Below are 23,600 nucleotides of genomic sequence, written 5' to 3' on the forward strand. Positions count from 1 at the left end.
CCTGACCGGTGTGAGAAAAATATTTCTCCTCACTAGTGAATAATCTGTTCTCGGCAAATGATTAGTCGAAGTTTGATTATGACGTCAAAATGTTTTGTTTTCTTCTCAATTTTCCTATTGTGACGTCATGAAAAAAGGCGACCTTGCCTGATGACGTGGCATATGAATGAGCACAATTTTCTGAAAATCTTTGAAAAAGAACGATAAAAAGCTTAAGAGAAACAGATTCCGACACTATAACTCGTGTATTACGATATTTATCCACTCTCGACAGTTAAATTTTATTAATAAAAGGGCTCGGCAAGCCTCGCGCTTTAAATAATAAAATTTAACTGTCTCGAGTGGAGAAATATCGTAATACACTTGTTGCAGTGTAAGAATCTATATATCTTTTCAAATAAATACATATTTAGTTTATTTTCATATATTTAAATCTTTAAAAAAGTCGGTCAATATTACTATTTGTTTCGTTTTGAACCAAACTATGTAGACAGGTATATATTTTATTATTCCTTCATTATCCTCATCAGAAACAAAAGAATATTTAACATCTTCTAAACTAAAATAGAATATAGGAGATTAAGGTACATGTATGTCACAATATTCGCAATTCAATTTAAAGAAAACAGAAAGATGATTCACTAAGTGTCGTGCCCCAGAGTTTTCGTTTATTTTCATCATGTTGCTGTAACATGTGTAAGGCTAGGGTTCCTAATGAGGATAATTTCAAGTAATATAAAACCTAAACCGAACCCTAGATGCAAGAACATCATAAAATCAATTATTTCTTACAACTACAACTATCTATGCGTATACATGCGTGTATGATTTAACTATTACCAGGTTCAACCACCAATTTTATCTCAAAATGCTTTGTACCAAAAGAGGGACGAAAGATACCTTAAGGACAGTCAAACTCATAAATATAAAACAAACTGACAACACCATGGCTTAAAATAAAAAGACAAACAGAAAAACAATAGTACACATGACACAACATAGAAAACTAAAGAATAAACAACATGATCCCCACCAAAAACTAGGGGTGATCTCAGGTGCACCGGAAGGGTAAGCAGATCCTGATCCACATGTGGCACCCGTCATGTTGCTTATGTGATTACAAATCCGGTAAATAGTATAATTCGGTAGGTCACATTCATGAAATAGAAGGGGATCGTAGTTACGACGTAAGAAACATATCTGATATCATTTGTGAAACGATTATTCCATAACGGTCAACCAACTCGTGATGGCGTCCGTTAAATTTACGAAGGGATGATTTCAACTTCACCATTTCGAACTCTTGGTTTAAAAACTTCCTAGAAAGCAGCAACCCTCTATCAAGAAAATCATGATAGGAATTGCAATATCGTATCAATTGGGAGATATATACCCCGTATGCAGGTGCTGCTGGAATGTTGCTACTTAGAAATGGAATGTTCACAAATGGAAAGCTGAACTCATCTCTTTTGTCGTAAAGATTTGTTTTCAGCGGACCCTCATTATCAATTTCTAGATGTAAGTCAAGATATAAAGCCGAATTAACTGTATCTGTAGTATCCTTTATCTCTAGTTCGATGGGATAGAAGTGTTCTACATTTTTATCTTTCTTCCTAAGAAGTTTCTGCATGAAGTCAGCCTCATAATAATAAAGAAACATGTCGGCAAGTAGAGGAGCACAGTTTGTTCCCATTGGAATGCCGACAGTCTGTTGAAAAACACTTCCTCCGAACGTAACAAATATGTTGTCAATAAAGAAATCAAGGATCTTGATAATATCAGTTTCAGAGAATTTGTTGTTTGAATAGAGTGATTCTTTGCAAAGTAGGAGTTATCCATTTGGGTCTTTAAAGATTGACGTAGCATGGGCATTGGACCCATTCAGTTTCTTAATCCTGATTTGAATCAACGACCTCACTGCCTCAATCCATCGAAAAGAGTGTCTACGTCTTCCTTCTCGCGCTTAGCCCATTACCTGGCATAATCCTCGACTGAATTCATCAAAATTTTAAAGTTGTATTTCCAATTGATGAATTTAGGCTCAAGATATTTTGGACCTTACCATAACACATTTCGTAGAGAAGTGTTATTAACAATGTTAATGTCACCGGTAATAAGGTGGCCAGCAGGATTATATGTGAATTTTGAACCAAGTGAGGGAAATGATCATTGTTATATTATAATTCGTTTCTGTCCGTATTACATTTTGATGTTGTGTTTCTGTTGTGTCGAAGTTCTATTATACTTGATGCGTTTTAGTTTTAACTCTGATTTGTTTTTCTCTATCGATTTACACTACAGGTCAGGTGTATTTTACCCGTCAACAGTGGGAGTTGGCACCTTGTGGGCAACATTTCTAGTTTCTCTACTCTGCCCACCCATAGGAGTGGGCATGTAATTTATGTTTGTTTAATTAGAAGACTTGCAAGTACAATCAATTGAAAAAAAGCAGATACGCATTTGTAATCAATATCTATACCAAAAATGAGATTTTTGCTGAGAACTCGACGCATTAGACTAGCCTGCTGAAACATTGCATAAAACAAGGTATTAGATACTCAGGCCTCCATGCGGATAAAGGTAGTTCTTCAGATATCTAGAAAAAAATGTATTCAGGAAATAGGAACAGAATGAATCTTGACATTCGGAGTTATCGCTATAACATCTTTCAAAATTATTTTTAAGAGAGCGTAGCACAGTAATTGTTTGTGAGTAAATGTATTATTCAGAAGTTTTTCAGAAACTGAAAATGATACTCGTCATTCTTAACATTCTTTATGTGAGTCCTGAACTCCCGTCGTTAAAAAGATACCCCATAGGTTTTGATGCTTTGCATGACATTTTGTTTTTGCCATGAGTTACGTGATTGTGTTACCACTGTACTGCAGGATATATTTACGTTTGACAATGTAATTGCAAGAAAAATCTAAAGTTTGTTTTGTCGTCAGTTATACATGGTCTATGAAATGTCATGCGCAAATCATTTCCCAACAATATAAATTATTTTATATAACGCACTTAAAAATAGTGTTTATTATTATCATCTTCACAATGTTTCAAATAACGGCAACAGTAGTATGCCGCTCGTAAATCTATCGATAACAAACTAAAACTAAAACTAAAACTATAGTCTCCTTGAGGCAGAATTGAACGATTCATCCGGGAAGATTTCCAAAGACTGTAAGAACGCTTGTCGCGCGGATTCCTTGTCACCAAATAATTGTAAAGCAATTCCCAATAAAGTGTAGACCTCCGCTAGCGCTGTACCCCTGAAATCTGACATCAAATATTTCTCTCCTATAACAAGTTCTAGACCTTCTAAGGAATCCTGACACTGTCTAACATTATTGAGGTGATGATGACAAAGAAAACGAAGGAAGTATGCATACCCTGCGGATGGGAAGAAATATGGTATATTCCCTCCCTCTATTACAAGTTCGTCTGGTATTAACGTTGAATTCACAAAAAATCGTATAAGATCTACGAACATTATTTTCAGAAGATAAACAACACTCTTCTTGTCGAATGACAGCAGTTTAAATGACTGGTAATGGATATCTGACATTGTCATTCCTTTGTACATTTTATCGGGAGTACATTTCGATATAGAATACCTAATGATGTGTAAAGCTTTCCTGTATTGCTTTGTTTTGTAAAAAAATGAAGCTACCATAAGCCATCCAGACACAGCGTCATGATAGACATTTGTTAGAAGAGTACTTAAACAGGATTTGTACTGTTTGTATTGGTATTTATTATTGATAATTGCACCATCAAATGGTAAACGCTGAGCTAGAAAACTGCACCTTTGTGATATGTAGTATGCATATAATTTCTTTAGTGAAAATTGGTGATACCATATGTTGTGTAATAATCCTGTGTTGAATATATCTAACTCAGAATAAGATTCGAAGTAACAATTTGCAGTAAACAAATTACTGGATTGCACTATTTTGTCAACGTCATTCACATATAATGTAAAAGGTTCAATTGGAAAATTCCACATCGCTACATCAAAGTTAGAGATTTGATCTGAAAATAAAATGCATCGCCAACCATAGCTGTGTAACGTGTTTAATTTTTTTAAAAGTACATCACGAGCACGTCCCTCTATTTTGTTTTCGAACATGTTGTTTTCTGGAATGAAGTAATGCAAGCAAACTGAATGCTCAACACAATATAATAACCTGCTTAAACATCGCATTAAACAAGGTATTAGATTATCAGGTTTCCATACAGATGATGGTAGTTCTTCAGATATCCAGAAAATAATTGTTTTAAGAAAATACGAACAGAGTAAATCTTTACATTCAAAGTCATTTGCTATAACATCTTTCAAAATTATTTTAAAGAGAGCATAGCACATTGATTGGGTGTGAGTAAATGTATTAATTAGAAGTTTTTCCGCCACCGAAAAAGATACTCGCCATTCTAGATCTTCCTTTGGTGATCCGTGAACTCCGATCGGTACAAAAAGTACTCCGAGATTTATAATACTTTGTGTGACATTATGACTAGGCCATGACCTTCTTGATCTTGTTATCCAATTTACAGCAGAAGATATCCACGTTTTACAATGTAAAGATAAGGCAAAATCTAAATCTCCTGTTTTGTCAGTTATACACGGTCCATGAATTGTGTCGCCTTTACCCCCAAACAATAACATTTTCCCCTTATGTAATGCACTCGAAAAATAACTTTTACCATTATGTTCTTCACAGCATTCTAAATTATACTGATATCTGCTATATTCTAGCCTTAATTGAGTAAAACCAGGTTTTACATCGTCTGTATCCATGGACAGATAAGTTATACTTGGATCAAAGTCGTGTCGTTCATCCTCATTCACCCTAATATAGTTGTTTACTCGCATTATATCTAAATCACTTCCTCGCATTTCAAGTCCTTCTCCATAGCTTCCACTTGTTATAACTGTTTTCGACTTGCAACTTGAAAGATGATCTCTCACAGTGTTCATCAGTCTGATTGTTTTGACATGTTCTTCTGTTCCTATGATATTTTGACACAAATAGCGATAAAGAGCTAGTGATATGTTTGGTGTTATAATATCTGTAATTAGAAAATTAAAACAAGCATGGTAAGATCAATGTTCAAGGTATATTGAACAGATATATCATGTTATGGAGGGGTATTTGCGAAAAAATACAAGTCGAGGGACTTAAATTTCCCGAGCCGCTAGGCAAGGGAAATTTTGTCCCAAGACTTGTATTTTTTTGCAAATACCCCTCCATAACATGATAGATTTGTTTAATTACACCGAATACATTTTTATTTAAACTCTCTGTACTAGGAAAAGGAAATATTTCTTTGAGGACAAGTTCTATCATAAAATATACCGCGGGAACTGTACCTGTACTTATACGCGTTCGCGCTGTCTTTATGTAACGTCATATCCGAAAACAATTGGCGGGAAGTACTCGCGAGGATAATAAAGGAATATCCAAAATGGCAAATACCATGGTATTTGAGGCATATTCACCGGCAGTTTTGAAAAACAGTCAGATTCGTTTGAAATGAGCAAAAAATGTTAGAATATGCGAAAAATACACTGGCTATCAGCCAATCAAAAGCTGGCATTCTTATATAAGGTGTAATTAATCATCAAAAACTACATGCATGATGCCTTCACTAATTTTGTAGACATTTAAGTTATCCCAAGTATATTTGTTTTGCCCTTTGAACTTAAATCAAACGAGATTAGAATATTCAGATGATGTGTTATATTACACTTATTAGTAAAGTAAAGTCTACAATAATTGAAATTGAGCATGGAAAAGCTCTTAAATGCATACCAGGGCTAATACATTGACATGAATCTATTAGAGACATGTTGAAAATTTATTTATTCTTTCGTACAGCATAGACAGCTATAACATGCCCTAATTAGACAATGTAAAACAATTCAAACTAGAAAACTAACGACCTTGTTTATATAAAAAATTAACTAAAAACAAATATGTAACACATAAACAAACAAAAAACACTGAATTACAGGCTCCTGACATGGGAGAGGCACATCCTTAAATAATGTGACGGGGTTAATAATGTTAGCAGGATCCCAATCGTCCAACTAACCTGGGACAGTGATATAACAGTACAACATAAGAACGAACTATAAAAATCAGTTGAAAAGGCTTAACTTAACAGATGGACAAAAAAAGTGGACGTGGCCGGTTACTTATACATCCCGACACAAAAAGACACAATGAACAGATCTGAGAGTACTCGCAGTTATCTGACAGCTAGTTCAAAGCCGCTAACAACTAATAAAATAAGAATATGCATCTAAGACTAAACTATCAATCCGTACACATCCAACATCCAATGGATTTGGTGTAAAGAAGTCATAAATAGCCAGAGAAAAACATGACCATGTGCAATGCCAAATTACAGGCATCGACAGATTGTAGTTCAATGAATATGTATATAACATACTAGTAATATTGAGTTAGCTTTTAATTTACTGATAAAAAAATCAAAATTTATACCAATAAAAACAAAATTCAATGATCTTAATACAGTGTTGAATAGGTTACCTTTTAGAATAAGTTTATTTAAAGGAGCGACAAGTTTACATGGATCAATTCTAAATTTCCGGGAACGGTTAACAACATTTCCGTAAAAATGAGGATGTGCTATCCCGTTTGAAACAATTACAGGTACAACCAGACTTCAAAAACAAATCTTTATATCTATGGAAAAATTTAGTAAAGGTTTTAAGTGATTTATGGTAACGATATTCCTCGTTTAATTATTTACCAGTAATACATAGATTGCGTTCGTTAAAATAAAAAATGTCACACCAGACAAGGGTATAGCGAACGAGCTTTGAAATACAAACACCTTAAGATGGTGCCAAAGGAACATCACCATCTAAAAATTGAAAATTAACAATAGTCGAAAATTTTACCGTGGATTTCCCTTTAAAAACCGAAATATCTAAATCCAGCAAAGGACAGTCCATACCGAATAAATTTGATTTGTTTTAAGTAAGTTTCTTGGGGTAAATTTCAGCAGTATATTGAGAAAATTATTGATTATTTAACGAAAAAAAAAATCATCAAGATAACGGTAAATTTTAGCAGTATATTGAGAAATTCTTATATATCATCAAGATAACGGTAAGTGGTGTTGAATTTATCAATTGAATGCAATTTCACTTCGACATGTCTTTACCGAGTTTAGTCATAAACTGTGATTCGTAACAGTAAAAAAAACAAGTCTGCTATTAAAGGGACACAATTAGTGCCCATGGGGATAACCACAACCTGTCGATAAACTTTTGTTGCCGAAACGTACATAAATATTATCAAGGAGAAAATTAACAGCTTCAATCATCTCATCACACTTCCAGGTAGTATATTTAGCATATTTACCTTTCTCATTAAAAAGAATTAAGGCTTCAAATAAGTTGCAGCAAACATATTTGCATTCAGCTTTACCTAACGACCATTTAATTAAATAGGAAAACTTTTGTTTAACAAGATAGTGTGGAGGTGTAGTGTAAAGAGTAGAAAAATCAAAACTGTCAACTGAATCAAAAGGACCATCAAAAACACATAACTTATCTAAATCATCCAAAGATTTTTTTACACTCCAAAAATGGTTTATTTCATACGTTTATGATTAGCCCTTTAATAATAGTTGATGAACTAGTTAAGAGAACTGAGTAGGGACCTTCAAATGTTCAGAAGAAGCCTTAAGCTTTGATGTGGTTGTGGTATGGTTGTTTACTATATGACTTTCTGTGGAGCGCATGGACTTGAATGTAGGTTAATTTAAAATTTCCTCTTAAGAACGTCCGTGATATATTTACGGCATACCACCACCCCATTGTTGGCTGCTTTGTCGGCCGTAACACACACAATCCGCTTTGGCGTGCAGTTCTTGGAGTTTATTTCTTATTCTTGAAATAAGTGCATTATCTATATTATTATTTACTTCTAAATTATTTTCAAAATGTGATATTCTCTTATCTTCCACATTTATACATTTATTCAAATATGAATCAAGAGATTTTTATCAGATTTGTTCTGCTTACACCATTTTTTACAAAACGAGGAAATATAATTTTTGGTAACTTCACGACACTCTTTTCAATCTATTTTAGATGGAGAACGATATGTTGGTTCTTTTTTAAAAAGTAGTTTAAATGTGCTTACGTGAACATATAATACATTCACAGACCCATCTAGAATTCCGAGAAAATTCAAAACGGAACGGCCATAATCAAAATACAAAATCAAAACCGCAAACACATCAAACATACGGATATTAATTGTCATATTCCAGACTTGGTACAGATATTTTCTTTTGTAGAAAATGTTGGATTAAAACTAGTTTTATAACTACCTAAACTTGTAACTTTTATGAAAGTTGCACAAAATGACAATATATTGTCAACGATGTGTGAACAAATCAAAGAGATATATAAGCTGGAAATGTCAGAAATAGGGGTACATCAATCAACATTATGTTATAATCTGTATTGCTGTAAGAACAAATAAACATGTCATCAAAGAAACACAAAAAGGCATATAGATAAAACACATCAGCAACAATGAAAAACAAGAATATAAAAATGAACCATAGCACAACGACATCGAATAACACAATGACGGGATGTACAGGTACCAAACCACCTTACATGGAAATTTCAAAAAAAAGACTATACAGTTAAAGTGATATTCACAAAGACAAATAAGAGGTGATAACAATGTCAGTATCTAGAATGTATAATTGATTGTTCGAAACCATCGTGTATTATTCAATACATTCAACATGTTCAAAACTCATGAATTTGAAAGAAACAACAATGTAATGACAAAACTTGAAAATCGACACGAACCCTTCCAAAACTAACTTTTCTCAGAGTAAGGCCGTGCTCACATTGACCTACACCCGGTGTTGTGTTAGTGTAACTCACACGTAAACAAAACACAATTACGTTACCGTTGATAACACTCAATGTTTACATGTAGTGTAAATCCTGTTTTGTCTACATGCAGTCGATACTAAATGTAGGCCTTATTTAGGTGAAGAGTGCACACAACAAGGCATCAAAAGTACTTATTTCACCATGTATATTTATAAAAGAAACGATTTTTGATTAAACATGATATTTATAAAAAAATATTGATAAAGTTCTCTACAATAATATTTTGCTAAACTTGATATATTTATTTGTTTTAAAAACACTTTATATGTACGTAGCTTTATTAACACATTATCAAGATATAAACATCATCATTGACGAACACATAATTTATTTTAAAAAGTCTTCCCGAATCGACTGGACGTAGACAGAAATATTTGCAACTGGTCTTTACTCAAACAACGATTCACTCTGATATGCATTACTTTAAAAAGTAAAGCAAATTGTTTTGTCTGTCTAGCATCTCAGATCCGTTAAAATACACTTAGAAATAATTAAGAAAGGATTACCTCTCTTTTTGACAAATACTCCTCGGCAAAAAACAACAACATTTGACTCAAATACAAAAGATATAAATGTATGATCATCGACTGGATGTTCACAGTAATATTTGCCACTGGTCTTTTCTCAAACAGCAATTCAATCATAAATGCATGACAAAAAAAGAGGTAAATTGTTTTGTTTGTCTAGTATCTCATATCCGTTAAAATACACTTTAATAATAATATAACAATATTACTCCCTCCTTTGCCTAATACTCCTTAGAGAAGAAAAAATACCCTTTGAAACAAATACAAAAGATCGAAATTAAGTTATCCTTAACATCTCAATTCTTTTTCTTCCTGTAAGCACGCTGATACAGCTTAGTACGTTTTTAAATGTGTAATCGAGACATCTTTAGTATCTTTAAACTAATTCATCAAAAATGCCTTTATAAAGGAGCAAAAACAAAAAAGGTGGAGGGCGGGTCTGAGTCAGATTATTTTTCGCGCGAACGTTTTTATCATTTTTATTCGATGATAGCAAACAAATTGGAAAAATCCACACACCCATTTTTTGTTCAAATGGTCGTTACCTAACTGCTCAAAAAGTTGTGCAAAAAATATATATCAACGTATTGAGCAATTAAAGGGAATCTTATGTACAGGTAATTAAATTCATAAGAAACCTCAAATTAAAAAAAAATATGCATATGTTTTTTTATAACTAGATGGATAGTTTTCATTATACAACTTATAGATATAGGAAGATGTGGTGTGAGTGCCAATGAGACAACTCTCCAACCAAATAACAATTTAAAAAGTAAACCATTATAGGTTAAAGTACGGCCTTCAACACGGAGCCTTGGCTCACACCAAACAACAAGCTATAATAGGCCCCAAAATTACTAGTGTAAAACCATTCAAACGGGAAAATCAACAGTCTAATCTATATCAACAAAACGAGAAACGAGAAACATTTGTATATTACATAAACAAACGACAACTACTGTACATCAGATTCCTGTACATATACTTTTTTCTTTAAGTTCTTTAATCTGTCCACATTTAGAAGAAATTTACTTATTTTTAATTGCTTGCAATTCGCCGACATATTTTCCGTATGCATAGTGACCTGAGCGTAACCCTCTTCTTGACAATCCGGTGATCGCAATACGTATGAATCTGTCATTAAAATAAACAATTATCTGATTGTACATGTCAAACACGTGCTTAATACCCATGTTTATTGTTATTTATTTACTATAAAGGGATAATCGGTTAACTTCGGTTTCAAACCACGGCATTTAATGAGCAGCCATATTTGTTAAATCATAACAGACAGAGAGAAAAAAAAATGACGATTATACGATATATTTAGGTTAAAAAATGATAAAATCGTGCACAGAGGACTAAGTTTATGATATATACATGCATTGGTTCAAGAATTGGACAAACCTTATTTTTTACCACTTACTGGTTTCATATGACTTTAAACAAGGTGTATAGATATGAACAACTTTAACTGGAAACTAGTGTACTTGGATGAAACTAATTGTAAACACGTTTACCCTGACACGATGTTTGGTGTGCTCACGGCCTAAGTAGAACATATATTACACGTGTGCAAATCGTTATGGTTTTTTTAGGACAAGTTCGGGTACAAGCTTAGATAGTATAGTCTAATTAGCTGAATTCACAATCAAAGAAAGATGACTGGTTGAAATGATGATGTATTCCAGATTGTTCATGTGTATGATGTCTTCTTAATATTTGCTTTCGTTTTAATTAAAATAACATTTCACACATTTGCAATGTTTTACATTTGAAAAACAACAGTTGGTAACTATTCTATGACAATATTAATAAGATTTTCTATGTAAATTAACATTAAATTGTTTACCTGCCATCTTCCTGTTATAGGATTTGATATGAACTGTGTATTTCCGTAATATCAACTTTCGTTTTTACTTGGATTACTCGTAGTTATAACACCTACGCAATACTTGGTCATTTGCATTTAAAAACCTAGGTAAATTAAACATGGTGAAAATTAAAACTAAGGTTTAATAACAAAATATGTATTCAGAGGGCCAATTAGATCATGTAAATAGTCAATCGATATAGTGTGTGTTTCCTCCAATTAATTTGTTTAACTACAAATATTACATCACAATATATTAAAGATTAAATAAATCAATTAAAGGTCCTCCTCTTTGCCTTTGATATGAAACTTGTATTCCGGAATAATAAATTTCTTTTTCAATTAAATTACACGTTCTTATATCATTGACACACTATTTGATAATTTGCCTTTAAAAACCAAGGTACAAAGTTAAAAAGTACCATACAAAATGTGTACACAAGTAATGAATTTGGTTGTAAATTTATTTTGTTTTTGTTTCTTTTCATATTCTTATTTGTTTTGTAACATAGGCAGCACGTTTTGTAACTATTCGTAGTATATTATTTAAAGAAACAAAAAACTACGAAGCATACGGACAAAAACATTAAAAGTATGCTTTGAACATTTTCCTTTATTTGGTACTAGCTATTTTTCTAATATTTAATTTGTTAAGAGTGTGAAGTAGGTAAATTAAAACAATTCTTTAATAGTTAGATTTGTTTTGTGGTGTACTTATGATTGATATGCATAAAAACTACATAAAAAGGGAGAATAAAAACATTAAGAGTTGGCTGTAAACATTTGCCGTAAATAAGAACTAGCTAGGTTTCTTATCAGTACAATATTTTCAAACATTGATTGCACATAAGTTATTTTACTGATAAAATCAAGTGTAGGTACAAATATTTTGTCTTAGATAGGGATAAAATGAACTTCCTTTATTTATTCTCTGAAATAAGAAAAAACAATACCGATTTGGAAGATGCACATTTCGAAAATTAATGTTGAGTTCCAAATATCTAAATATCACTAAGTTTGCAAATATTTAAGATTAAAAAGTGTTTACCTCATCAGATAATTACAGAGAAAAAGAAATATCTATAAAGTGCTTATGTACAATTTTAGCAGAAAATATTCAAAAAGATTAATTTCGATATTTATAAGGTGATATCACCAATATAACACATTATTTTCTGTTCAAAGATGTAGAGATCCTATTAACCAGTACAATGAAATTGTCATAGTTTTGAACACCTTGAATAAACTTACTATTGATGCAAGGTCTATTTTTTTGCCCTTATCTTATATTTTTCGTTTTGAAAATTAGGTGTTTCTAATTAAGGTATCTTTATAAAAATACTTAGAACACAACCTATTTGAAAAGATATACTTTTATCTATAAATCTCTTAATTAATTTGTTGTTAATGTTAATATTATGGAAAAATTTATCAGATCAATTTCACGACAGACATGCTTTATTGTAAAATACAAAACATATGCTTCTGTTTATATATAGATTAAACATTTTAAAAGGACGTAACTACATTGCATACAATATAAGCTCAATAGAATAGGTGAAGTTAAACGCGTGTCTTTGTATTTATACCATTTAAATACTACTTACATATATCCATATCTAACTTGTAAATCATTACTTTATATATCAGGTTATAAAATACTAACAACAGGTTAAAATGAATGCCACCATTTTTAAACACGCATACATGGAATTCTTTCCATTTTAAGATATTTTCTGTATTTAAAACATGTATCTACATAATCTCGCATTATATCTCAATTGTTTATAAAAAACACCGACATAGCTAATTACTACAGAACTACAATTAGATATTGAATAGAATTGTAATTTTCACTAATTATAGTCAGATAAGTCATACAAATCTAATCTTGAAATTCATCCAAATTCTTTTTTAATTTTGGGAACTCGTTTTAGAAATTCAAATGTGACCTCACTGTGTACTTTGTGCGTAGCACTGGCTTTGGTCAACACGGCTCTGTATTTTTGTCATGTATCCGTTTACTCTATTGTTTAAAATATGCTCAAACTGTATGTCAAAACAGTAATGGCAGACAGAAGTTTATCAGAAATGTAAGCTCCATGTTCCAATAGCTAACAGAAAAAACTAAGTCGAACGACAAAGATCAACATAAACAGACTTGGGACGACTAGTAATTACTTAAATGTCATATTAAGACAATTAAACGTATATAACGAAAACATATCATACAAAGAATTCGCTAGGAAAAAGTCCGATATTACAGACATGATCAAATGTTAAATGATATTCAAAAAATTCATTATATTGCCATAAATATGCTAAAACAATAAGCAAAAACAAAAGGTTGACATTGTTTTAATATGACAACGTTTCTATTTTATAACATCATTTGTAAATATAAATTAACATGCAAACATCTTATTCGTTCATGTACTTAATAACCTTTCTTCTATTGATAGATTCTATATCAACCACAGAATTTGAAGACTTAATGTATTCCTTCATATGGTTTTTGCATCGAATATAAAAAACCCAAATTTTTTTTATCAAGTTTTTTTGCATGTGCTTCTCGAATGATGTATGATGGCATTATACACGACCTGTATGGGGAAGGATTAAGGTTGATTTTGAAAATAATGATATAATAATTCAGATGAAATGATGTCGTCTGAAGCTGGCATTTCAATAACTACTAGTAATCCAATGATAATGTTGACACTGAAACCTCTATTTGAGTAGCACCTAATATTAACTCAAGTATTTTCTAAAGGGGATCGTGTCATTCTTTGCTTAAGATTTTCGTGTTTTTGATGCTACTTTTTGATTTCTCATGTCAGTACTGTTTACAGATTTAACAATATTAATCAAGACAGACGTGGTTCATATTGAACTGCCAAAATACAAACGTTTTCTATCGGAGCAAAACAAAGGTTGGCAGATATAGTGCAGGATCGGATCACCTATCAAAATCTCATAACATCATTCTCGATTTTTGTGTTAGTTTTCTCGCTCGGTCTATAGTTTTCTATGTGGGCTTTGTGCTTTGTTATTTTAATTTGTTCCATTGGCATTTAACTTTAAATTCGTTTTCAAATTACATGACTTATGAGTTGAGGATGTTTTTGGTACAATTCGTTACATTTTGCTCCTCTTCTGTAAGATTCTACCATCACATTGCTAATTCTTCCATAGAGAATATAATAAAAGCTTGTTATTAAAAAAGTCTCTGGCAACCTGTTCTTAAACAAAACAAAAAAACCCGAAACTTCTGGACTTATTTTTAGTGGAGATGCGTAATTAACAAATAAATTCAACTGTCCGTGTCTTTGATTACGTTATAGATTCTACTGATTAAATATCCTTTCACCGATTTCAATTTGTTATCACAATTGAATTAGAACCTTGATAAAAGCTTTCATTGATCGAAATTGTGGTTTGGAAGATTGCTTTTTCCTTTAGAAGACTTATTACGAACAAGATATACACCTTAGGCTTTATCGAGATGTTCGAAGCTATCGATACTTTTAATAGTTTTGTTTTGCAACTCTGTAGGTGGAACTTTGAAATTGTTTTATTTTGGTAAAAAGATAGAAATTGTTATTAATGGATTCAAAAATAATAAAATTTCGATGTACAGCTATGAGCATTCAAATGATTCTACATTTGTTTTGTCCTAATATACTTGAAATTGCATAAAATTATGTTTTTTTTTTCAGATGTAACAATAAAAAGACTTTAACTTTATTTATTACTTATGGGCTGATTGGTATTTTGGGCTAGGATGCATTGTTTATTATTAGATGTTTGACTTTAAACCTCCTTTAAGTAATTGGAGTTTCTTAAAGATCTATACTTTGTGTTGGTATTATTGTATTTGCACTGCTTTCAAAACTTGAGGTTCTAAGATAGACCTTATTTGTCAAATTGTTTCAAAGAATAGTCTCGATTCTTCTAGACTAATTTGCAATTCCAAACAATTTAAATTCAAATTTATGTTTATATGGTTTACTAAAAGCAAGAAAGTTGAAACACAAGGTCTACTCATCTCATACCTTGGCTGCTCGAAGATGTTGATTCAATTTGTAGTTGTAACATTTCTATGTGTAGAGCTTTAGAAATTGATGTACGAGGATTTAAATATTTTACAATAATTTGGTTTTATTTATGATTAATTCGATAACAAAAAGATTTCCCGTTTTCAATTCTAAATTTTATTAGATATAAAAGATATTCAATCAGTTGATAATCAATAAGCACAAAAAAGAATTGACATTCTACTGTAAGGTAACGCTACGAATTTGACTGTTCCTGTGGTATCTTTCTTCCATCTTATACACTTTGTCTGAATTGTAACAATCAAAACCGGCAATATCAGTGTCAACATAATGATTTTTTTTTTATCATCACACAGTTGTTCAGTTTCCTGTGCTCGTGTGGATGGAACAAATACCGAGTACAGCGCTCGTTATTTATTTCAAAATACTTAAGTTGAGTTCAGTGAAGGGGGCTTGAATAAACATGATATATTATGTCAAAAGGTTGTTACACTGATTGGTCAAGTTTTCTCCATAACAATATTTTTTTTAATTATTTTTTGTGTTATCTTCTTTTCGATTACTTTTATATTTGAATTGGTTAAGTATTGATACCTTTTAGTAACTGGCTACATAATAATATCATGACGTATGCTAGTCTGAAACAATTTTTCGCTGCATTGCAGACCTGTTGGTGTTCTTCTGCTGCTGTCTGTTCCAAGGTCGTGTTGTTGTTGTTGACACATTCCCCATTTCCATTCTTAATTTGTTTATAATAAATATATATAAAAAAAATACGTTTCGTTATCTATAGTTATAATCGATTGTCTCCCAAAGGTCACAATGTCGAACCGATTGAACTCGACATAAGTTTTCTATTTTTTCCAGAGGCTGAGTTACCGGATGTTTCTGGTACTAATTTAAAATAGTTTTGAAAAAAAACCCGTTACAAATCAATTATTGCATATTGACATATTGCTTAAGTTATTTTTCGCAATCTGTTTCAGTCTAGTTATTGTTAAATTATGTCATAAAATAATGTGTTTTTAATTGTCTCTCCGAAATTCTGAGAGTTTAAATGTTGTTTTCATCTGTGATATGTTTTAACTCTCTATTTGATGGCATTTCAAGCTGTGTTATGTCCCTCTGGGCTACCCTCTACATGCACGTATCGCAATACACCTATAATTGTGTAAACAAACAAATTCTGTGTAGTGATATTGATCATGTTTTTATTCTTAACAAGTTCCTAAAAACAATTGAAAACAACGTGTTTGATAATTTCTGGCGTCCGCAACACTTTTCTAGATTTACCTTCCTCAGAACGCTCAAAGCCAAACATTTGAAATCCGAAGATGTAAACGTACAGAAACCGTTGAAGAGCTATTTGTCAAAAATACATGGATTCGTAATAATTTAAAATTTATAAACGGACAATTTTAATGAACTTAACCATTTGTGTTAATTTGAACCATATTAAAAATTTGTAAAAACTACTGATTTATTAAAAGTATTCAAAGTATTACATTTTCAAAGAACTTATTGTGTGATGAAAGGAATTTGTTTTCAACGAGGAGCTGCATTACAAGATTATTTCGGGGTAATTTACGGTAAAAGTAATCCCACTTCGTACCCCGAAATTTCAAACACATACGTGGGAATTTCGCAGCTTCGAAACGAGTTATCATACAAATCTAAGTTTACGATATTGACTGAGAAGAAAATGTTACCCATCGAAACAATTACGAATATAGACCCAAAAGTACACGCGTTATCAAATTGTATCTATGGTAAAATTTTGTGAAATACTTTGGTGTGGTTTTGTCCTCAGAATGTTTGAACGCACTTAGCAATTGATTATTTGTGAAGTTCTTTTTTAATGTGTTTATTTGAAGTCAAGTATGAAGCAGGATCTAGATATTCTCCCAGAGCATCTGAGATAATCCCCGGGTTTTGGTGGGGCTTGTTCTGTTGTATTTTTTTTTGGCCATTGGTTGTTTTGCAATGTCTTGGCATTAATAAAATTGAGAAAAAAAATTAAGAATGTTCATAGCGATAACATCCCGATCATAATGCAGAGAACAGCCGACGGCCACCAATAAGTCTTCAATGTAGCAAAAATCCTTCAGTTGGCCCCTAAACAAATATGTATACTAGTTCAGTGATGATGGTTGTTTTCCACTTAAACGTCTCAATATCCTCTTTGTGTTTCATCTGTCTTGTAAGTTGAAGTCATTTCATTATGTTTTTTCCTTTTATTATCTTTACTTCGTCCCTCTTTTATCATCGCTGAATCCCTTTATTGGCAAACTCTATCACTTGAAGAGTTACATATATGTATGTATTTTTTCGACGTTTTTGATCTGATTTAGAGTGCCAAACATTTATATCCCAACGAAAAGGGACATAACATCTTAATAATTGAAAAAGGAGAAAAATGTCTGCTATGTAGTTTTAATTTTTTTTTATAAAGGAACTGAAGAAGCAAAGGTCCGAACGTCTTAAAAACTGGTTTGATATTACATTAATGAAACGGACTTTGTTTATTAATTTAGAATCAAATTCATGCCAATCATTAACAGGACAACATTGTTGATTGTATGTTTTAATTCCCCGACTTCATCATCGTAAATATTCTTCAATTCACTGACGAAGAAGTCCCGTTTGCGCCAGATAATAGCAATTATCAGACAAATGAAAAAAGTGTTTTAATATTTTGATGCATTTTATATCGAGATCTATATACAAGACTGATTCATTTGCATGCAATACAATGACACGGACTGTTGAATTCCTTCGATGAATACGATTTGCTTTAATTTTCTTTTGTCTAGAAAAAGATATCAATAAAACTGAAATATAAATAAGAGAGAATGATAGATAGAGATATTGATTGTTTTCTTTTCATATTACATGTTTTAAAATTACTGAGACAGAAATAATTTTACAATTAAATCTATGTAAAAAAATGTGCTTTTATTTTCAATTTACAGCAGCTATTTCATGGTTCATCAGCAAAAGGAGCTGAGCATTTGCATAAATGTATCAGCAACATGCATATCTTTAGCATATTATCACTAATGTGGTTTTGTCTAGTATATATATTGTAGGTACAAACAACTAAACAAACATCAGTTTGACAGATCAACAAATGCACAAATGAATTATTCAATTGAAAGACAAAAGTCTCCATGCGGCAAAACTATGAGATTCATCCTCGGATAATTCGACAGATTGTAAAAATGCGTGTCGTGCGGATTCCATGTCGCAATGTAATTCTTAAGCAATCCCCAATAAAGTGTAGGCATCTTTCGTATTCCAATTTGGTATCAAATAACTTTCTGCTATAACAAGTTCTAGACCTTCTAAGGAATCCTGACACTGTCTTACATTATTGAGGTGATGATGACAAAGAAAACTAAGGAAGTATGCATACGCTGTGGATGGAAAATAATAAGTTTTATTCCTTCCCTCCATTGAAAGTTCATCTGGTGTTAAAGTTGAATCTACCGTTAACCGCATTGAATCTACGAACATAAATTTCAACAGATAAGCAACACTTTTCTTGACAATTATTTGCAGTTTTAGTGATTGGTAGTTGATATCTGTCATTGTCATTCCTTCGTATAATTTATCGGGAGTACATTTCGATATAGAATACCTAATAATGTGTAAAGCTTTTCTGTATTGCTTTGTTTTGTAAAACACGGAAGCTATCATAAGCCATCCAGAAACAGCGTCATGATAGACATTTGTTAAAAGAGTACTTAAACAGGATTTGTACTGTTTGTATTGGTATTTATTGTTGATAATTGCACCATCAAGTGGTAAACGCTGAGCTAGTCTTCTGCACTTCTGTGACATGTAGTATGCATATAATTGCTTTAGTGAAAAATGGTGACACCATATGTTGTGTAATAGTTCTGTGTTGAATATATCTAACTCAGAATAAATTTCTAAGAAAACATTTGCAATAAACAACATACTGGATTGCACTATTTTTTTAACGTCATTTACATATAATGTAAATGGTTCAACTGGACAATTCCACATCGATACATCAAAGTTAGATATTTGATCTGAAAATAAAATGCATTGCCAACCATAGCTGTGTAACATGTTTAATTTGTTTAAAAGTACACCACGAGCACGGCCCTCTATTTTGTTCTCGAACATATTGTTATCTGGAATGAAGTAATGTAAACAAACTGAATGCTCGACACAATAGACTAACCTGCTGAAACATCGCAGAAAACAAGGTATAAGATTATCAGGCTTCCATACAGATGATGGTAGTTCTTCAGATATCCAGAAAATAATTGTTTTAAGGAAATACGAACAGAGTAAATCTTTACATTCAGAATCATTTGCTATAACATCTTTCAAAATTATTTTTAAGAGAGCATAGCACATTAATTGGGTGTGAGTAAATGTATTAATTAGAAGTTTTTCAGCCACTGAAAAAGATACTCGCCATTCTAGATCCTCCTTTGGTGATCCGTGAACTCCTATCGGTACAAAAAGTACTCCGTGTTTTATAATACTTTGTTTGACGTTATGATTAGGCCATGAGCAACTTGATCTTGTTAACCAATTTACAGCAGAAGATATCCACGTTTTACAATGTAAAGAAAAGGCATAATCATAAAATTCTTTTTTGTCAGTTATACACGGTCCATGAATTTGTTGGTCTTTATTCCCAAACGATAATAGTTTTCCCTTATATAATGCACTCGAAAAATAATGTTTACCATTATGTTCTTCACAACCTTCCAAAACATTCTGACTTCTGCTATATTCTAGTCTTAATTGAGTAAAACCAGGTTTTACATCGTCTGTATCCATGGACAGATACGTTATATTTGGATCAAAGTCGGGTTGTTTATCCGCATTCACCTTAATATATTTTAATACTTGCATTATGTCTAAATCACTTCCTCGCATTTCAAGTCCTTCTCCAAAGCTTCCACTTGTTATACATGTATATAACTTGCTACTTGAAAAATTATCTCTTACCGTGTTCATTAATCTGATTATTTTAACATGTTCTTCTGTTCCTACGATGTTATGACACAGATAGTTATACAGAGCTAGTGATATGTTTGGTATAAAAGTGTCTGTAATTAGAAAAAGAAAACAAACATGGTAAAAACATGGTTCAAGGTATATATCAAAAACTGTTCATTTATGATGCCTTCACTAATTTTGTAAACAGTTAAGTTCTCCGCAGTACATTTGTTTTGAACATTAATTAAACTTAAATCAAACAAGATTTGAATATGTAGATGATGTGATATAATAAAAATATAAGTAGAGTAAAGTTCAAATAAATGAATTTGCGTCAGAAAAAGCTCTTAAATACATAAGTGGACTTACAAATCAAAACAAACAAATAAGAGACACAAATAAAACGTGACGTTGGGGTAAATGTATTTCCTTCAAACTCTTCCATAATATAGATTTTCTTTTTCTTCAGAAACCTATTAAAGTACCGTACTATTTTTCATACCCAACTGTAAAAGTCGCGCAAAATTTTCCTATTTTGTTTGAATTACTTGAATTATATGTTCTATTAAGAGTAATCTCTCCCTGAATATATTTGTTGGATAGTTTTTTATTGTTAAATAAAGTCCAAAGTATCTGGTATTTTTTTTTAAAAAGTCTTAACAAGACATCGATTACTTGTAGTGCCTCTCCGTGCTTCAGGTTTATGCTCTTATAATATATTAGATTATTGAGTGTGTGTCCGAGCGAGAACTTCTCTAGTTCATTACTTTAGGAAACATTTTCTAAACGTAGTACCCTAATATTCAGCCCCATTCTACTATTTAATCAGACGTCAGACGATACTCTGATATACCCTATCTTTTTTGGGTAATTAATACGGATAGCGATTGACATTTTTAGCCGAACCATCTTTAGCCGAACAGATTTATCATTTTTACATAATTTAATTCATTGTATGCTGGTTCATATTCTGGACGCCAATCGTTGCTTCTTTCTAATATAATTCACAAACAAACAAAATATATGAAGCTTAGAAATGGGAAAATATTAAATACTAAACTCGTTCAAAGGGTATCTACACGTCTCAATCTTCAAATCGCTTATCTAAAAATACTACCATCGCTAACATTTTTAACAATAAAAATCGTGGTTACCCTTCTTTCGATAAGTGTCATGCCAAAAAATGACTTACATGTCCCCGTCTTTCCACCAACAATACGGTAAAGTCCGCGTTTAATGGTCGCACATTTTCTTTAAAATTTGAAACTGATATAACTTGAAAAACAACAGAATAATGTATTTACTCACATGCAACAAATCGGGATGCGGTATTCAGTACGAAGGTGAAATTGGACGATATTTATCTTAACGCACCAAAGAACATCTGTATCGTTTAAAAAGACCCAAAAAATTCAAAAGTATCATTTATCAACACCTTAAGAAGCACACTCATCCTATTCAATATTTAGTAGTTTAACCTTTGGAAGTAGTTAATAAGCAGCCTGGTGAATCTCATTCAAAGTTTGTACGATCACGGAAAATAATTGAATTAAATTGAATTAAAAAATTACAGACAGTCTACCCTCTCGGTCTTAATGATAATATCATGGGAATTGGCAATATATCAAGTACCGATTCTATTAACATTTTGGATAAAGTTTCTAAAACTGTTTGAAAAAACTGTTCTCATGGTCGTACACAGCTACTTTTGCATAGGTACTATTTCTGTACTAAACATATGTAGTACTGGAAATTTACTTTTAATATTTAGTACTATTTCTTTACTTTAAAATTATTGTAACATTAAGGTACATGTATTTTACAGTACTTGATTTGTACTAGAAATTGATGTACTACATTTTCAGCATTTCGAAAGTATTTCTATTCACAATAAACCTATTTCGCGTATCAAACATAAACTAAAAGAACTAGTCAAGGAATTTGTTTTTGTCCCGGCCGATAAAGCTGCTAATAATATTATATTGTTTGGCGTAAATTTTACATTGAGGTTCTACAAAATCACCAAGTCACCAACATTCCAACTGACTCCATTTTCAAAATACTACATCTGTAACAAACATTTCTCGTTTTTTTTAATATAGATTAGACCGTTGGTTTTCCCGTTTGAATGGTTTTACACTAGTAGGAATTAATTACTTTTGGAGTGTCAAAAACTCGTTGGAAGTACTTGATAAATTGCATGCTTATATTGGTGATTTTGAATCTGTTCAAAGTTTTGATTTTTCTACCCTATATACCACATTGCCTCACATTCTCATTGAGAAAAAATTCACGCACCTAATTAAATGGGCATTTAAAAAGTCAGAATGTGAATATATATGTTCAAACTCTATTATAATTATATCATTTTTAGTAGCAATAAAAAAAACCTGTGTCAATTGGACATGCTTTTATACTATAGTTGCACTTGAATTTTTACTAGATAATTTTTTTGTTCGCTTTGGAGATTCCGTATATCGCCAGGTTATCGGAGTTCCAATGGGGATTACCTGTGCACCACTGATTGCAAACCTGTTTTTGTATTGCTATTAGTTACAATTTATGATAAAACTCAGCAAAGACCCATCGAAACAACATCTGATACACAAATTTAATAATACTTTTAGATATTTGGATGATATTTTGGCTCTCAATAATGATGACTTCAGTATGTATACTAAAGAAATGTATCCTGTTGAACCAACTTAAAAAAAAACTAATACTAACAATGACCACTGCCCTTTCCTCGATCTTGATATCTATATCATTAACGGAAAGCTTAATACTAAAATTTATGATAAAAAAGAGATGATTTCTCATTTCATATCGTTAATTATCCATTTTTAGAAGGTGACGTTCCCTTGTCACCATCTTACGGTGTTTATATATCTCAACTTGTACGATTCGCTCGTGTATGGAATAATGTTTTAGATTTTAACGAGAGAAATTTATGTATAACTGAAATTTTTTACACCAGGATTTTCGATATCACAAACTAGTCAAAACATTTACTAAATTGTATCATCGGTATAAGGACATCATTCGTAAAGATAGCTTAACATGCAGACTTCTTTTACGTTCAGGTATATCACATTCAATATTTTATGGAAATATTCTTTACAAAGAACAAAAATGTCAGTATTCACCTCAAAAGCGTACACAACCTTTAAATAGACTTATTAAGAAGGTCATTAAAG

At 31.7% G+C, this 23,600-nt stretch overlaps 1 protein-coding gene across 2 annotated transcripts in view; it reads right to left on the bottom strand.

Annotated features, from left to right (window-relative positions):
- Positions 1 to 23,600, bottom strand: part of LOC139502335 (uncharacterized) — a 131,344-nt gene that overhangs the window by 105,719 nt on the left and 2,025 nt on the right. The window contains exon 2 of one of the 2 annotated variants that reach the window (XM_071291782.1): positions 19,058 to 20,513. In XM_071291782.1, the coding sequence (XP_071147883.1) occupies positions 19,058 to 20,513 (1,456 nt within the window). Of the gene's footprint in view, positions 1 to 18,277; positions 20,514 to 23,600 lie in introns of those variants that run through there. The other variant, XM_071291783.1, reaches the window with a different exon arrangement.

The sequence above is a fragment of the Mytilus edulis genome, chromosome 13, assembly GCF_963676685.1.
Source record: "Mytilus edulis chromosome 13, xbMytEdul2.2, whole genome shotgun sequence".
NCBI classification, from domain to species: domain Eukaryota; kingdom Metazoa; phylum Mollusca; class Bivalvia; order Mytilida; family Mytilidae; genus Mytilus; species Mytilus edulis.